General features: G+C 43.8%; 1 protein-coding gene across 4 annotated transcripts in view; it reads left to right on the top strand.

Annotated features, from left to right (window-relative positions):
- Window positions 1-282: 282 nt before the first annotated feature.
- Window positions 283-16284, top strand: part of KIF16B (kinesin family member 16B) — a 290601-nt gene continuing 274599 nt past the window's right edge. For all 4 annotated transcript variants that reach the window (XR_006386154.1, XM_044263478.1, XM_044263477.1 and 1 more), the window contains exon 1: window positions 283-386. Coding sequence is in view for 3 of the 4 variants with exons in the window: in XM_044263478.1 (XP_044119413.1) it covers window positions 340-386 (47 nt within the window). In the remaining variant the exon portion in view is untranslated. The remainder of the gene's footprint in view (window positions 387-16284) is intronic.

Genomic DNA, 16284 nt, shown 5'->3' with positions numbered 1-16284 from the left:
CCGGTAACCCTTGGTGACTTACAGGTCACCTCCTGCAAGAAGGTTCTTCCCGACTCCGCGACTTCGGGTGGCGGCGCTCAGGCATCCCAGCCCCGCCCCTCCGCGCCGCCAGACAGCCGCCAAACCCTGGCGCGCGGATCACGCGGGCCGGAGCGCTCTGGGCATGCTCAGTCGCCCGGCAGGTGGGGCCGCCGCGGGACGCCGAGTCCGGCCGGGAGCAGAGGGGCGGGGGCGGAGGGAGGGAAGTGGGCGGGAGCCGAGGGCAGAGTCGCGAGAGTCGCCGGCGGCCGCGGGGCACTGGGCAGGTGGGAGCCCGCGCGGGCCGGGCCGGGATGAGCTATGGCATCAGTCAAGGTGGCCGTGAGGGTCCGGCCCATGAATCGCAGGTGAGTTGGGGGCGGCCATAGGCGGCCCCCCGATGCACCCCCGCCCGCAGTAACTTAGTCTCCAACTGCCCTCAAGGGCCAGCCCGGACTTAAGTGTCCCGGGACGGTCTCTGGCCCACTGGTTCCTGGCCGTGGCCTCTGGGGGCCTGGAGCACTTCACGCTTTGCTGTCCCTTTTACGCTGCCCGCTTGGAGTCCCGGGGGCTACAGAGTTCACGAGGCCAGATTCCTGTCCCATTAACTTGTGGAGGTTTACGTGTTCCCCCCTTTTCAGAAGCGTCAAAGGATCACTTTCATGAAGGCTTGAAATCCTTGTTAGGGGGTGGATATAAGAGTGGTCATGGGACACCGCAGCCCTCGGGCGAACTCCCCTCAGTTGTGTCAACTCAGGAGTTCTTTATTAACAACAATGTTTTTAATTGCTTAGTGAGAGATGATGTCAGCTCCCTGAATGTGAGCCCTGACTTCTAATCGGTAACTGAGCAGTTCTTAACTTCACGTTCAAGAGTGGATGGCAAACTTCAGCAAAGTTTTCACTTCAGGGGGGAAAAAAAAATCAAGGACACTTAGGCACACGTGTTTGAAATCTGTTGATGTTAAGAGCAGGGAAGAGTTATAAACATATTTAGAATCTAATCTTGTATTTTCCTACAAGATAATGCTTTTCAGAATGATTTGACTATTCATTGAAAAATAATCCCCCTTCTCAATGACCTCTTTATAATCAGTATAGAAAGATGCTTTAGAAGAGTTACTTTTTAAATTGGTTTACTTTTAAAGAATGCAGTAGACCTAGATAGGACGTGTCTTTCGGAGTTGACAGGCCCAGTTCACGCAAGGCCATTTGTTTTTATTGGCTTCTCTGTCAAGTTGTTGGATATTTGACTTACCATATGGCCTTTACACTTTCTCGTATCAACTTGTGGAGGTCATTATTTGGTAGTTCTGACAGCTGATTGGGACATCTGAAGATCATAAAATCACGTGATTGCCAGAATCCTCTTTGGCTCACCTGAATCTGTTTTTTTCTGTTGGCAAATAGGGAATCTTTATTCTGGTTGGTAGATGTTGAAAACCAGTGCTTTTGTCATTTTAAGTTATTTGTAAAACTTTTTAGGGAAGGAGTTTGACTTTTATGTAAGTCCAAGAAGAATACGGATGTTGGTATGTGTAGACAGTCATACAGGACAAGCAGACCCCAAAGTCATTTAGATGATTTAAAAAGACTTTTCTTTATTTTGGATTTACAGTGCTCGCTTCGGCAGCACATATACTAAAATTACATGTATAAAGTTCCTTTTTCTGTTTGGAATAACATGAACACATTCTAGAAGATTGTAGTGAGTGACTTTAGAAAACACATACCAAATGCGCAGCCTTGTCTTGGGTGCTTTAGGGGGGATAAGGTGAGTAAGGATTAATGAGTGCCTTCTAGGAGCCCAGTATCTAATGGGGGAGAGACTACATACTGGCAGGACTCTCCTAAAACATGGGGCTGGTTGGAAGTGAACCAGCTTTGTCAATGTAGGCCTGGAGCCCAGTTATATGGAGGAGCTACAGGAAATGTTCAAAAGCCATGTGCTTTGAGGTGATAGATTGAAGTGATGGTATTTGTACTTTCAAAAGAGAACTCTGGTGGTGGCATCAGGATTAGGGCAAGACCCAAGGAAGTGGCAGTCTGAACTAAAGGCAGAAACGGGAAGGCTGGTTAGATACACCGAGATGATTTCCAGGCAGAATTGAGAGGATTTTGCAGATCCTTGGATGGGAAGAAGGGGAAAGGGGAAGAACATAGAACCATTAACTAAGGTTTGATGGTCAAGGAGGTGGAATAGGTTTGGGGAAGGTGAATAGTGAGGTTGGTGTATTCTGTTTTAGATCTGTAGAGTCATATGAGATGCAGTTAAGTGTCAAGAACAAGCACAGTGTTGCCACAGAGTGAGTGCTGCCCTCGTGTTGACCCTGTTGATGATCTCAAGTGTGGGGAGGGCATCTCTCTGTTTGGTGGTCTTCAGTAGACTATTAGAAACATGGGTTTAGGTCTCAGGTGACTTGAGGATGGACATTGGGAAAGCTTTTGCATGTAGATGACAGTTTAAGAATGTTACAGTGAGATTTCTCAGGAGGAGAAAATCTTATCTTTGTGTATATATAGATATATGTATATCTACACATATATATGCATATATAGACGCACGTGCACACATATGTTTACATGTGTACAAATATTTGTGTGTGTGATATATATATATATATATATATATATATATAAATGGTTAAAAAACGTTACAGTGCAAAGAAGAGGATTGGATCCTGGGATATGCTTTTCTTTAGAATTATAGGGAGAAGATTGGCTTGCCCTTCGTGGAGGAGAACCAGCACAGCAAATTGTCATGGCAGGGAAAGGAGCAGTGTCTCTTGAAGGAGGTGGTGGTTGTTGGTGTCAGATGTTGCCAAGATGGTGCCCTGAGGCTGTGAGTGAGATGAGGTCTTTGGTCTTGGAGACAAGAACGTTGGTAATCTTCCAAAGGGCAGTTTCAAGGAGAGACAATGATCCAGAAGTTGTCAGGGAAATGGAAAAAGGTATACAAATGGCCAGCCAAAAGTACCTGACCTAGACATGCGAATTTATAATAGCAGTAAGAAACCATTTCTTTTTTTTTTTTTTAAAGATTTTATTTATTTATTTGACAGAGAGAGATCACAAGTAGACAGAGAGGCAGGCAGAGAGAGAGAGATAGAGGGAAGCAGGCTCCCTGCTGAGCAGAAAGCCCGATGCGGGACTCGATCCCAGGACCCTGAGATCATGACCTGAGCCGAAGGCAGCAGCTTAACCCACTGAGCCACCCAGGTGCCCCAAGAAACCATTTCTGATTAGTGAGGTTGGTGGATGTTGACTGAACATCAGGTGCTGGCGAAGAAATGGTGATGAAATCATAAAGTCTCAGAACCTCTGAAACTTTCTTACTGGGAAATTTGACACTAGCTCTCAAGAATAGAAAATTATAAACCTACTGATAGGGCAGTTTTCTTTCTAAGAATTTGTTTTATAGATTATATTCCTACTTACAAAGATGTACGCATCATCCATGAACATGGGATTGCAGATGTAAAATTTTTGCTCTGTTAATCTTTAGAGGAGCCTTAGGCAGAGAGGGAGCAACCAACAGGAGGGAAAGACCTGGGGTATTGGGAGGTAAGGAATGCTGTTGCAGGCTTTAAAAGGATGGAGGCCCAGGGTGAGATGTGACCTTCTGAGCCAGGCCTTTGCCATAACTGCTACTTGCAAACAAGCATCCAGTGCTTGATCAGGCTAAGATGTGATGCCTTTGTTTTCACTACGCTGGTGCTTTGGGTTATGTGGCAGAAGTAGTTGTGAAAGAGCCCTTACTTTGCATCACATAACAGCAGCTGCCTTTGCTAAGAGTTCCCTCTGCGGCACTGGTACAAAATCTAATTTAATCTTTGTAACAGTCTTAGTAGGTACAGACTATTACTGTCATGCCATGTACAGATTGGGAAACATAGTTAATTTGCCCAGAGTCAGTTTCATAGTCAACAGCTCTACTTTTTGAAAATGAGTAAAACCTTTGCCAAAACAATTTGCTCATAGTTTTTTATGGGCAAATTTTAACATTTATGTATTGTCTTTTTATGCCTTATGTATGTATGTAATCTTATGTATTCCTTTTCCTTTGCGATTTCTTCCATTGGTCTTAGTCCTGTCCTTCTCTTTTACACTGGTGTCATATTTTATAATTTTATGAGATTTTTTTTTTTGTTCCAACAACGTTCCAACAAAAATAATGATTTGTTAACTAATTTGTCCATTTCCTTTTGGTTCCACTTGTTTTTTCATGAAAACACTAGATGATTCTGTCCCTTTTTTTTTTTTTTTTTTTGTTTTGTTTTGTTTTTGAGAGTGTGAGAGTTGTGGGGCCTGGACGGGCAGAGGAAGAGAGAGACTCTTAAGCAGGCTCCATACTCTGTGCAGAGCCCGATGTAGGGCTGGATCTCATAACCCTGAGATCGTGACCGGAGCCGAAATCAAGAGTCCAACACTTTTAACCAACTAAGCCACTCAGGTGCCCTCCCCACCAAGGATTCGCTAGTACCATCTATCCTGTCCCATTGATTTGCCAGTGTTGATGGGGCTGGGATCTGAGTGCAGACCGTGTGGGTTCCAGTTTTGGCTGTCATTAACAAGCTGGGTGAAATTTGAGCAAGAGACTTAATTGTTCTGAACCTCAGTTTTTACAGCTGTAAAATGGGTGATAGTAATTGTCCATACTTTATAGGTTGTGAGGCAAGGTCGTTCTTCATATATTTCTTTTACTGTGATTCACAGATGACACATTTGAAATCGAAGCTCTGTGCATATGTAAAAGATTCATAAGGTATTACATGCAATTCACTCATATTTTCTGTTCTGTCCTGTTTTATTCTATTGTCTTGTTTAAAAAAATGCTATTTCTAGATCCACTAAATTGACTTCAAGATCTATTAATGATTTGCACTTGGCAATGTGAAGAACAACGTTGTGAGGTTCAAATGAGATCGTATATGTGGGTAACACTGTCCGCATGCTGGGCATGCGGCAAGGGCTCTGTAAAGATTAGTTATTGTTATTACTCTTATTTTTTTATAATTTAATGATTGTAACTTTATTCAATAACAATATATGAGGTGTCTTTTTTTTTTTTTTTTTTTAACCAAAAAAATATTTCCTGAGTGCTGGCAACAGGCCAGGTGATAGCTTTTTAAATATACTTTCTTATCTGATAAGGCAAGACCACCTCTTTTCTTCCCTTTTCTGACTGTTTTTAGCTTTCCTTTCTCATTACCTTTTCAGGTGGAATTTACAGTCATGTTTAGTATGTTAAAAAGAGAAAAAAAGAAAAAACCACCAGTGGTATTTTGACTGGGATTGGCCTCTTTAGGGTATACTGAGTCCTTCTCATTTTAAGAGTGTCAGGGACTAGTTCACAATGGTCTCTTGGATCTCTGATGAAGACAGTGGACGGCTTGGTGTTAGGGAGGGAAGACGTCTGTCAGGATGCTGCCAGGCATCAGGCATCTTGCTCTCTTCTTACCATGGCAACTTCCTTTCCTGCTCCTACCGACTGAGTGACTGAGGGCTTTTTATGCCCATTTGGAGGTGAAACAGTGCCTGGAGTCTGGACTTGAACCAATCTTTCTCTCATTTCTGAAGCTCCTCCATTATACAGAACGCTTAGATGAGAGGAGGGCAGGGGACCGAAAGGCAAGTAGGGATGCATACAGTTACCAGCGGTCTTAGACCACCTGAAGCTTTGTGTAAGAATTAGTTGAGAGGCAGGTAGACCGGATGTTGTGAGGACTTCCCTTTGTCATCTTGGGAGTTTGGGCTTTCATTCTCCAGTTCGTTGGCTAGTATGGTAGCTCTTGGCCCCATGTGGCTATTTCAGTTTACATTAAGTAGAATTTAAAATTTAGTTGCTCAGTTGCACTAATCATGTTTTATTTTTTATTTTTTTAAAAGATTTTATTTATTTATTTGACAGAGAGAAATCACAAGTAGATGGAGAGGCAGGCAGAGGGAGAGAGAGGGAAGCAGGCTCCCCACTGAGCAGAGAGCCCGAAACGGGACTCGATCCCAGGACCCTGAGATCATGACCCGAGCCGAAGGCAGCGGCTTAGCCCACTGAGCCACCCAGGCGCCCCACTAATCACGTTTTAAATACTCAGTAGCCCACATATTGAACAGGGCTGATGCACAGCTTGTCCGTCATTGTGGAAAGTTCTGTTGGATGGTAAGACTGAACTGGCTTGAGTCCCAGATTTATATGACTTCTTAGCTTCCTGCTTTGGCATGGAAGTGCCCTGTGCTTCAGTTCCTTCATGTGCAAATGGAGATCTTCACAGGACCCTCCCTGTGGGGCTAAGATGGTGACTAAATGCACTTACGCTTACAGTGTTGGGCCTCAAAGCGAGTGCTCTATAAATATTGGCTCTTATTTTTAGACCCTGGAGGCTATAGATTGTTTAAAAACAAGGTTCTCATTTGCCATTTAGTATCTTCAGAAGTTTCATCTAATAGCAGTGCAGGGAAGTGCTTCCAGGACCAGCAAAAATGACCTTTTATATACTATTTGCCAAGCACTGTGTTAAGTGCCCTTTATGCACTATTACTATCCTATCGACTTTCCTATTGTTCTCAGGGATGCAAGAGCTGGGGCCTAACTGCCTGTATGAGTGGGCAGAGGTCAGTGTAGGAAGACCGTAAGGAACTGAAATATGACCCATGACAGTGTGATTCTGGACTAGATTGGGGTTTTAATAGGCGTTAAAATTCAACCAAATGCATTCAAAATCTAATAGGCTCTATTAAGCAATTCGTGAAGCAGGCAACATCCTCATCTAGCAAGTAGAAAGGAGCTCCAAGGAGTACAAAATGGAAGGTTTTATAGACAGGAGGTTGGGGCAAGAAGTGATTAACAGAAGAAAGGAAAGGATTGTTTCAGGCAAGGTCACCTTCCATGAGGGAGAAGAACAGTCTTAGTGGGTGGATCACCTTGTCTTCCTGTGGGGGATGGAGAGGGCCATGTGACAGATTACCTCAGTGGTGCTGACCAATGGCCAACTGCATTCTGGGGGAGGTTGAAACTGCAGTTAGGTTGGATGGTAAGCCCCAGTCTGGGGACTTGGCCTAGCATACGTGACTCCATTTTGGAAATAGGAACCATAGAGAAGGCACAATCAAAGGAAAGACTTGTAAGCAAAATCCTAAAGAAGCTTTCACTGTATTTTCTGAGTGTGAAAATAATACATGCTTATTAAAAAACGTGTCTACAGAAAAGTGTACCAAAGAAATCAAGTAGACAAATCGCTCTACTTCCATGATCCGGGGATCACTACTTGTAAACTTTTGGTGCATTGGGATCCAGTCATTTTTCCGTGTTTGTGTGGCAACATAATGTATACACTATTTTATACCCTCCTGTCTGCATTTGCAAGAGACATCCTGAAGACCAATCAGCAGGACACAGGGAGGCCAGACTCAAAGATGAATGAGTGGTTTGGGCTATTAAGGGGAAGAATGCCTTTTCCCAAAGTCAGGATGCCACCATGAGCTGGTTGGGGAGGAGGGACATGGTGGGGAGTTGAGTTGGCTCCGGCTGCTGGTGGGGGTACCAGGCAATAGGGACCCAAGAGGTGTCAGCTCTGTGATGCACATTTGGTTGTGGGTCTCTTAGAGGTGATAGTGGATGTAGTGGAAGTGAGTTTGGTTACCAAGGAGGACAGTAGTGAAGAACGAAGGGGGTTAGTAGAACTGCATAATTGTCTGTGTCCTGGGCAAGTAGATTTTACTGGGTTTTTTCTTTTTTTGTAGCACACTGATTCCCAGTGTGGCCCAGGGACAGCTGAGAATCACTTAGGCTCTTTTAGGGCCTTCCCAGGGTCAGAACTACATTTGGAGTAATACTAAGATAGTTTTCCCTTTTTTACTCTTCTCTCCTGGGGTTATGGTGGAGTTTTCCAGAAGCCATGGGGTATAATAATGTTGTGGCTCCATGTGCTCTGCATTCTATGTTTTAGAAGAGTCTCAGTTTTTGGGTGCCTGGATGACTCAGTCATTAAGCATCTGCCTTTGGCTCAGGTCATGATCCTATGATCCTGGGATCAAGCTCTGCATTAGGCTCTCTGGTCAGTGGGAAGGCTGCTTCTCCCTCTTCCACTCCCCCGCTTGTGTTCCCTAGCTTGCTGTGTCTCTCTCTTTCAAATTTAAAAAAAAAAAAAAAGGAAAAGAAAAAGAGAAAGAAATGTCTCAGTTTTAATTTTTTGTGTAATTCTCAGTAGATAGTACTCCTGTTCTGCTCTTTCCTGTGGGGCTCAGGGCCTGGCATGGGCCCCATCCCTCACCTGGGCATTGCAAACCTGGGCATCGCAAACCTGGGCTAGGCAGAGGAGAATTGTGGTGTGTGTGTCTGTTTTTGTTTTAAGGGAGAGGAACAAAACAGGTAGAGAGGTAGAGGGTTGGGGGAAGAAGGCTCCTGGGACAAGGAGGGAGGGATGGTGAGAAATAGAGCTGATTTGGGGGGCGCCTGGGTGGCTCAGTGGGTTAAGCCTCTGCCTTCAGCTCAGGTCATGATCTCAGGGTCCTGGGATTGAGCCCTGCATCAGGCTCTCTGCTCAGCAGGGAGCCTGCTTCCCCCTCTCTTTCTGCCTACTTGTGATCTCTGTCTGTCAAATAAATAAATAAAATCTTAAAAAAATAAATAAGCTAATTTGGTATTAACTTCTGCTTTGTTTTATTCATGGAGGCTGTGGCTGAGAGAGAGATCAACAGTGTGTTTGCCTTTCTGTCGGTCTGTCAGAAGTTATTTAGAGATGTCCATTTGTGCAATGTATAGTGCTTTGGCTTAAAGTTGATTTGTTTTGTATGTCCTCGTTTCATGATTAATTTTGTAAAGTATTTCACTAGCCTTTGCTGTTTTCGTGGGATGCAATCTTGTTTTGTGAAGGGAAATGTTATAGTTAAACACCTGCAGCCTGGGGGAGGATGTGATAGTGCCTTACAGTCCCCAGCACCCTTCCCTGGGACCGAGAGCCTCTGGTTTATTTTGGTGGCTTGGACTGCCTTCTGTCCAGCTCCAGTTGCAGAGACCGTCCAGGATAAAGTCCTTCATGGGAAGGTGGGCATCATTCCCTTGAATTCAGCCTGCTGATTCACATCAGGCACAGAGGAGGTTACCAGGAGCAGGGCCTGGAAGCTTTCTCTCACTCTGCTGGGCTCTGGGCTGAGCGCTTGTTTCCTGCTCTGTCCATTTCCGAATACATTCATTATTTATTATTGCTGCATAGTAGAGGGGAAATGGCTATTTCTATGATCAGCATAGACACTTAGAGCAAATTTCAGGGGGGATATGTAGAATTTAAAGTCATTTGAGAATGTGCTTTCAGTAATGGTGTTGATAAGTGATTTTTGCCGTCATTTTCTATTGCTAGCCACTCATTCACTTATTAGGAACTCTGCTAAGTTTTAGGTGGTCTCTGTCTAATTTAATTCCTAGCAATAGCTCTGTAGGGCTGAATATATTTAGCTCCATTTTGTAGATGAGAATACTGGGGACCAGAGAAGGATCAGGTTCAGGTTCCAATTTTAGAACATAACACTGGTTTTCTGGCTTCATACATTTACCATTAACTGAGGTTATGTATGTGTGCATGTGTGTGCACCTATGAATGTATTTTTGTTTGTTTGCTTTTTTATTGACTCCCTACAGGTAAATTCTGTGAGATCCAGTAACCTTGTCAGTCTTTCTCATGGCTATTTCCCCCAAACCTAGAATCGTTCCTGGCAGAGATGGGTTCTCAGAAAATATTTATTGACTTAATAACTGCCACCTTGGGACGCCTGGGTTTCAGCTGCTTTCAGCTCAGGTCATGATCTCGGGGTCCTGGGATTGAGCCACACATTGGGCTTTCTGCTCAGCGGGGAACCCGCTTCCCCCACCCCGCCTCTGCCTGCCTCTTTGCCTATTTGTGATCTCTCTCTCTCTGTCAAATAAATAAATAAATCAATAAATAAATAATCCAAAACTGCCACCTCTCCTGTCCTTCTTCCCCATCTTTCAGCTGTGGATGCTTGTAAGGAATCAGGAATCCCTAGCCCAGCGTCTGTTACAACGAATCAGGATTTCCTAGCCCGGCATCTGTAGGATGTCTTTCCTTGCTCCCTGTGAGGAGGAAGGGGAGTTTTGGTGATCCTTCTGTTGGGTATTAGGAAGAGAGGAGAGGTGAAACCAGGCTGAAAAGAGCCTGGATGAAGAATGACAGCTCTGGAGCATTCCCCATGTATTAGTTAATTACATGCAAATTACACATCGAATACTCATTATGCTTATCTCTTAAGGTTAGAGAATTAGCGGTAAAACACTTACTGTGTTTAAATGATGCATAGTTTATGGGACAGAACATTCACGTTCCTTTCTTCAGAAAAAGGTTTTTTTTTTCCTTTTCAACTTTTTATCCCCAAATAATTTTAGACTTACAGTTCCTGTATGTACCTCATCCAACTTCCCCTAATGTTAGCATCTTACATAACCATGGTACAGCTCCTGAACCAAGAAATTAACACAGTCCAAGACTATTAGCTAGATTCTAGTTCTACCTTGACTGTTCTTCCTCTGTTCCAGCAGCCAGTACAGGACCCCATATTGCATTTAGTTGCTGTGTCTCCTTAACCTCTGTGGTCTTGACAGCTCCTTGGTCTCAGAAGAGTGCCAGTAGGTTAGCTTGTGAAATGGCACACAGCTTGGTTTTCTCTGATGTTTTATCATGACTGAACTGGAAATGAAGTTTTGGTGAGAACACCACGTATTATTTTCTTCATTTCACATCATGCCAGGGTTCATGGTGTCAATTTGTCTCCTTAATGGTGATGTTGACCTTGACCACGGGTTAACCCGGTGTCTGTGGTTGATAAATATCTGAGGGAGATATTTTTTGGGAAAAGTTTTTGATTTCAGTTTGTAACCCTAGTTTTTCCCCATAGGAACCCATATCAGAAATTTTGGTAAAAATTATTGTGAATATAAGATTCATTTGAAGCATTCCACTTACCCAACTTAGTGGCAAAGGATTTATCATACTTAAAACAGAGGACATTTATGTTTTGGAAGGCTGATGATACTTGTACAGGACTGTGGACTTTACAGACTTTTTCAGTAAAACATTTATCAACTCAATGCATGCTGATGTTTTTTATTCTCGACTGTTTTCATTAAGGAAAAAAGGATAGTTGCTACCCACTAAATTGATTTGATGATCTGCAGTTTGAAAAACACTAGTGTAGTGAATTTATTGTTCAGAAGTTGATAATGTCTTTTTTTTTTTTTTTAACATGAGAGAACATTGAAGTTAGGTTGTTGTTAGATTGAAAGTCAATTCTATTTCCTCTAGGAAGCTGGGGAGCTCTTGATCCCAAAAGGATAAATCAAGTTTAGAAGGAGAATTTTCACTTTTAAGAGTCTAGGATTCTGAACCCACCATGGGATGTCCACTCTGAGGAGCTTGCTTTCTTGAGCCCTCATGGCCTCATGGTCTCTCACCAGGTTACACCTGCTGATTTTTGTTTTCAGGGTTTTATTAACAAAATCTAAACCATCACAGTGATTCTGCTTAGAAAATGTGGTTGGGGCAAAGGTAAATCACTGTATGAGCTCCCTCGTAGTGGGACTTAAAGTTCCCCAGGGAGGTTTCAAGAAAAAATCATTCAAGATGGTGGAGACTAGCTCAAAAGGGAGAAAAATTGCAGCGATGAAGCTTTTAAAAATAGATTTTGGTCTGTTTTCTTCCTTTTCCTCAGGTTAGTGTTTCCCTGTGAGCTCTCTCTACTTGATCAGATTGAAAGACGATTGTGAGAAAAATGCCACTAGTCCTGGGGCTGGAGCTCATCTATGGTTATCCAAATAAGGTGTTTTTCTTTTCTTCTTATTTGTTTTGAGGGGGGTGGGGTGGGGTTGTCTAACCTGCTAAGCATCCTGGAAGTATTGAGCCAGAACTCTGTCCTTTCTAAAACACTGAACTGGGGGTGCCTGGGTGGCTCAGTGGCTTAAGCCTCTGCCTTTGGCTGAGGTCATGATCCTCAGGGTCCTGAGATCGAGGCCCACATCGGGCTCTCTGCTCAGCAGGTAACCTGTTTCCCCTCTCTCTCTGCTTTCCTCTCTGCTTACTTGTGATCTCTCTCTCTGTCAAATAAATAAATAAAATCTTAAAAAAAAAAAAATGAAACACTGAACTGGAGGTGCCTGGGTAGCTCTGTCGATTAAGCATCTGATTCTTGATTTTGGCTTAGGTTCAGATCTCAGGGTCTTGAAGTCAAGCCCTTAACTCTGTTCAGCACAGAGTCTGCCCTAGATTTTCACTCTCCCTCTGCCCCTCCCCACCTCAAATAAATAAATAAAATCTTAAAAAAAAAAGTGCTGTACTGGTCTCTTACATGAACAGGATTGAGCACCAACGGAGTACTCCCCCGACCCCTGCCCTCACCCAGCTGCAGATGATGTGGTCCTTCTTTTCTTCTATTTTAATATTTAAAAATTTTTCCTTTTGGAATATTTACAGAAAGTTGCAGAGTAGCACAGACATAGCTTTCACCCAACTTCCCTAAATGTTATAACCTTAGAAAACTGTAATATAACTAAAACCCAACAAAGTTAACATTGACACATTACTATTCACTAACCTGATTTATTCAGATTCCCCAAATTGCCCCACTAGTGTCTTTTTTCAGGTCTGAATTCCAGGCCAGGATTCACAGTGCATTTAGTTGTCTTGTGAAACATCTTAATTAAACTTGTTTTGTTCTCAGGGTCCACGTTGCCTATCCTGGTATGATACTAAGGGTAAGAATAGGTAACATTTCCCCTGATATAACTCTGTCCGTTTGAAAGGTTGAGGAATTACATCTCCTGGCATCTTTTGTTGGAATATAGACAGTTTGAGCTGTTAACACCTTGGTTGTATTAATTATTCCACATGTCAAACTGAAAAGGACGTGTGGGGACCTTTCATTCTGGATGGGGTGGAAGGGTCTGGAATTCAGAGTGAGTTAGGGGAAGGCAGGTCTCAGTGGTGTGTCAAGGGGTCAGTTTTAGGCATAGTTAGCTAAATCTGTAGTATAGGGGCCACAGACCCAATGCCTACAAGGACCAAACAGGCCTGCCACAATCCACATTACAAACTCTGAGCACAGATGACGGGATAAGCAGCCGCAGATTCTCAGCTTCAGAGTTGGGGAGGTAATCCTGAGTGGAGGCGTACTTGCTGGTTCCCCCTTTTTAATGGCTTCACACTAAAGTCACCAAGACATTTATCTTTTGCTCATAAAAGCGGATCACCAAGTGTAGCTCCCAGTCAGCAGGTGCTTTTCTATTTCCTGGAGCCTCGTCCTGTCTCTCCAGCTAGCGGAAGGGAGGTGGAGGGTGAGGCAGTGTACCCACCTCTTGTCCTCTTTGGTGTGGAAGAGACACATCACTGGTGCCCACCATCCATTGGCCACATGGCCACACCTGGGTACAAGGAAGGCTGGGAACTGTAGTGACTATTTGACTTTATAGGCTGGGGACTTAGTGACTGGTTGGGACACCACTTTCCAGTGATATTTCTGTACTATAAAGGAAACGTGTTTATTTCTATTGCACCCTGTGTCTCGAGAGAGGACTCTCTTCTAGCCAGTGATACCACTGAGGACCTTTGCCCTGGCCTTTCCATCTGGTGCGAGTGTGGTGCAGATGTCCACGTGTCCTGTTTCCTCCTTCCTTTAGGCGGATGTCACCTCCTCAGTGATCCCAGTGAAAATAGCACCTCCCACCCCTGGTGTTCCCTATCCCGCTTCTTGATTTTTTTTTTTTTCTTTTATCACACTTCTCACAACCTGGCCTGTTACATATTTTCCTTATTTATCTGTATATTCTCTGAATCCCTCTAATGAGGATAGGGGCCATTTCTGTCTAGTTCTTGGCTATCTTTCTCATGCCTGACATGTAGCAAGTGTTCAAGTGTTGAATAAAATGAGAACCTGGACTGATCAAATGTTAGCAAGGATTATAGCTAAAACAAGCAAACAGATCACTATGCAGGCCAAGCAGACCATGTCTGTGGATGTGATGCTGGCTGCCAGCCTGGGCCTTGGGTGGAGAGCAGGTGCTGGGGCTGGGGCCAAAAGACCAGGGTTTATTTTCTAGGTTCACCACTTGCTCATCATGTGACCTTGGGTGTGTCATTTTTCTTCTCTGGGTCTCAGATCCTCCTTTTAAAACATGAGAGTAATTGTCCTCCCTCTGCCCCCTACCCCATGTTACTGTGATGATTAGATGAGGTAGATGGTACCTAAAAACACCCAATATGCCATGGGTGCTCAGTTAATTCTTGGGCTTATTGGGTATCTAACTGTGTGGGAGCCTGTGCTGGGTATCAGAGGAATGTATGCTGAGTGCGGGCAGTCCCGGCCCATTTCCAGGGACTGGGAAGGTTTGATCTGGACCTTGCAAGATGGGAAAGAGTCATAGCAGACGGAAAATCTTTCAGTCATTAAGTATTTATTGAGCAGCTATGTGTATAGGGTACTGTCCAAAGATTGGAGATAATTTGCCGAATTGGATGGGTAAAGTGGCTGCCCTTGGAGAGCGTATATTCTAGTATACTGCTGTCTAATAGAAAGGCAGTGTCAGCCACTTCTGTACTTGAAGATTTTCTGGTAGCCACATTACAGAAATAAAAAGAAATAGGTGAGGGGCACCTGGGTGGCTTAGTCCGTTAAGTGTCTTTCAGCTCAGGTCATGATCTCCTGGTCCTGGGATCCAGCCCCACATCGGGCCTCCTGCTTGGCTTGGAGTCTGCTTCTCCCACTGCCACTCTCCCCACTCATGTGCTTCCTTTCTCTCTCTGTCTCTCAAATAAATAAATAAAAATCTTTAAAGAAAAATAGGTGAAGTTAATAAGTTTAACCATCTATTTAACCCATTATATTCAGAATGCCATTGCAACGGGAAATCAATAGAATAAGTATAATAAATGTGGTATTTTAACTTTTCTGTAGCGAAGTTAAACTTATTTTAACTTTTCTGTATCAAAGTTTCTTTGCAGTCTAGTGTGTTTTTTTATATAGTGCAACTCAGTTTGGACCAATCGCATTTTAAGTGCTCACTAGCCACATGTGGCTGGTCGCTTTTATATTGGACAGCACAGGTCTAGGGAAGAAACAGAGATCGTATGTAATAGCAGGTAGGTGAAAGTTCTATAAAGAAAAAAAAAGCAAAGGAGTAGGTAACCATAGACACCAGTGGTCACAGAAGGACTTTTCGTGTAGATAAAAGAAGGTGATGAATTACGGGAATATCTAGGAAGAATGCTCTAGGTAGAAGGGATAGAAAGTACAAAAAGCCTTGTGGCAGGTGCATGCTTGGAATATGCACTGGATACAGAAGGCCAGTGGGACCTCCTGTGCAGAGATGGGGGAGTGTGGTGCATCATGTAGAGCTCAGTAAGCCGTGGTAAGTTTCTTAGACTTATTCTAAGTGTGGTCAGGGCCACTTGAAGAGTGAGAGAATAGACTGACCTGATTTGACTTTAGTTGTCCAAAGGTCAGTGGTGGAGAAAGGATTATAAGGGGGCAAGAACAGAATTGGGATGATCTGAGCAAGAGGTGTAGGTGTACATGATTCATTCATCCTGCAAGCATTCATTGGCCTCCTATGAAGGGCCAAGCATTGTGCTTAGGCACTGGGTACACCAGTGGGCATGATCTGTGTCTTCAGGAAGCTCAGGCTAGCAAATGAGTGACCGGCTGATTTGTGGTGGCAAGGTTGAGTAGAGGGGTGTATGGAGAAGGCAGGGAGCCCTTCTGTTGAGAAGGTAGGCGTGGTGCTGTCTGGCTGTGCTATTTCTTTGATTGGCTCGTCACCAGACTAGAGTGTCAGGCTAAAGGAGCTTTGGCTTAGGGGACCTAGAAGACCTTCCTAGTACTGAGGTCAATGCCTTTGTTCTGTGGAACGTGGACAGCCACTGCAGGTGAGTCAGGGAGATGGGGGTTGATGCTCAGCATGTTATGTGGGCAGTGGATCCGTGATGAAGGCAGGAGGAGAGTGAGGAGGGAAGGGAGGAAACCCCGCAAAGGCAGGCTCTTTCTTTTCCCCCAAGGGTAGCTGCTTTCCAGTGGTAGTGATAACTTAGTGTGCACTATCTACTAACAAGTAGTTTTCAGATTTTCTGCTCTTTCTGATGACCAGTAAATGAATTAAAGAATCAGCAGAAGGAATTCATTCCTCCTTTCCTGGAACATAAGTGCTTATGGAACTGATTTGATTGTAATTTCATCTTGGCTGGAATTCCTCTCTCCTTTGATTTTGAAGAGT

Source organism: Neovison vison, chromosome 8 (genome assembly GCF_020171115.1).
Source record: "Neovison vison isolate M4711 chromosome 8, ASM_NN_V1, whole genome shotgun sequence".
NCBI classification, from domain to species: domain Eukaryota; kingdom Metazoa; phylum Chordata; class Mammalia; order Carnivora; family Mustelidae; genus Neogale; species Neogale vison.
This window is presented reverse-complemented; position numbering and strand designations above follow the sequence as displayed.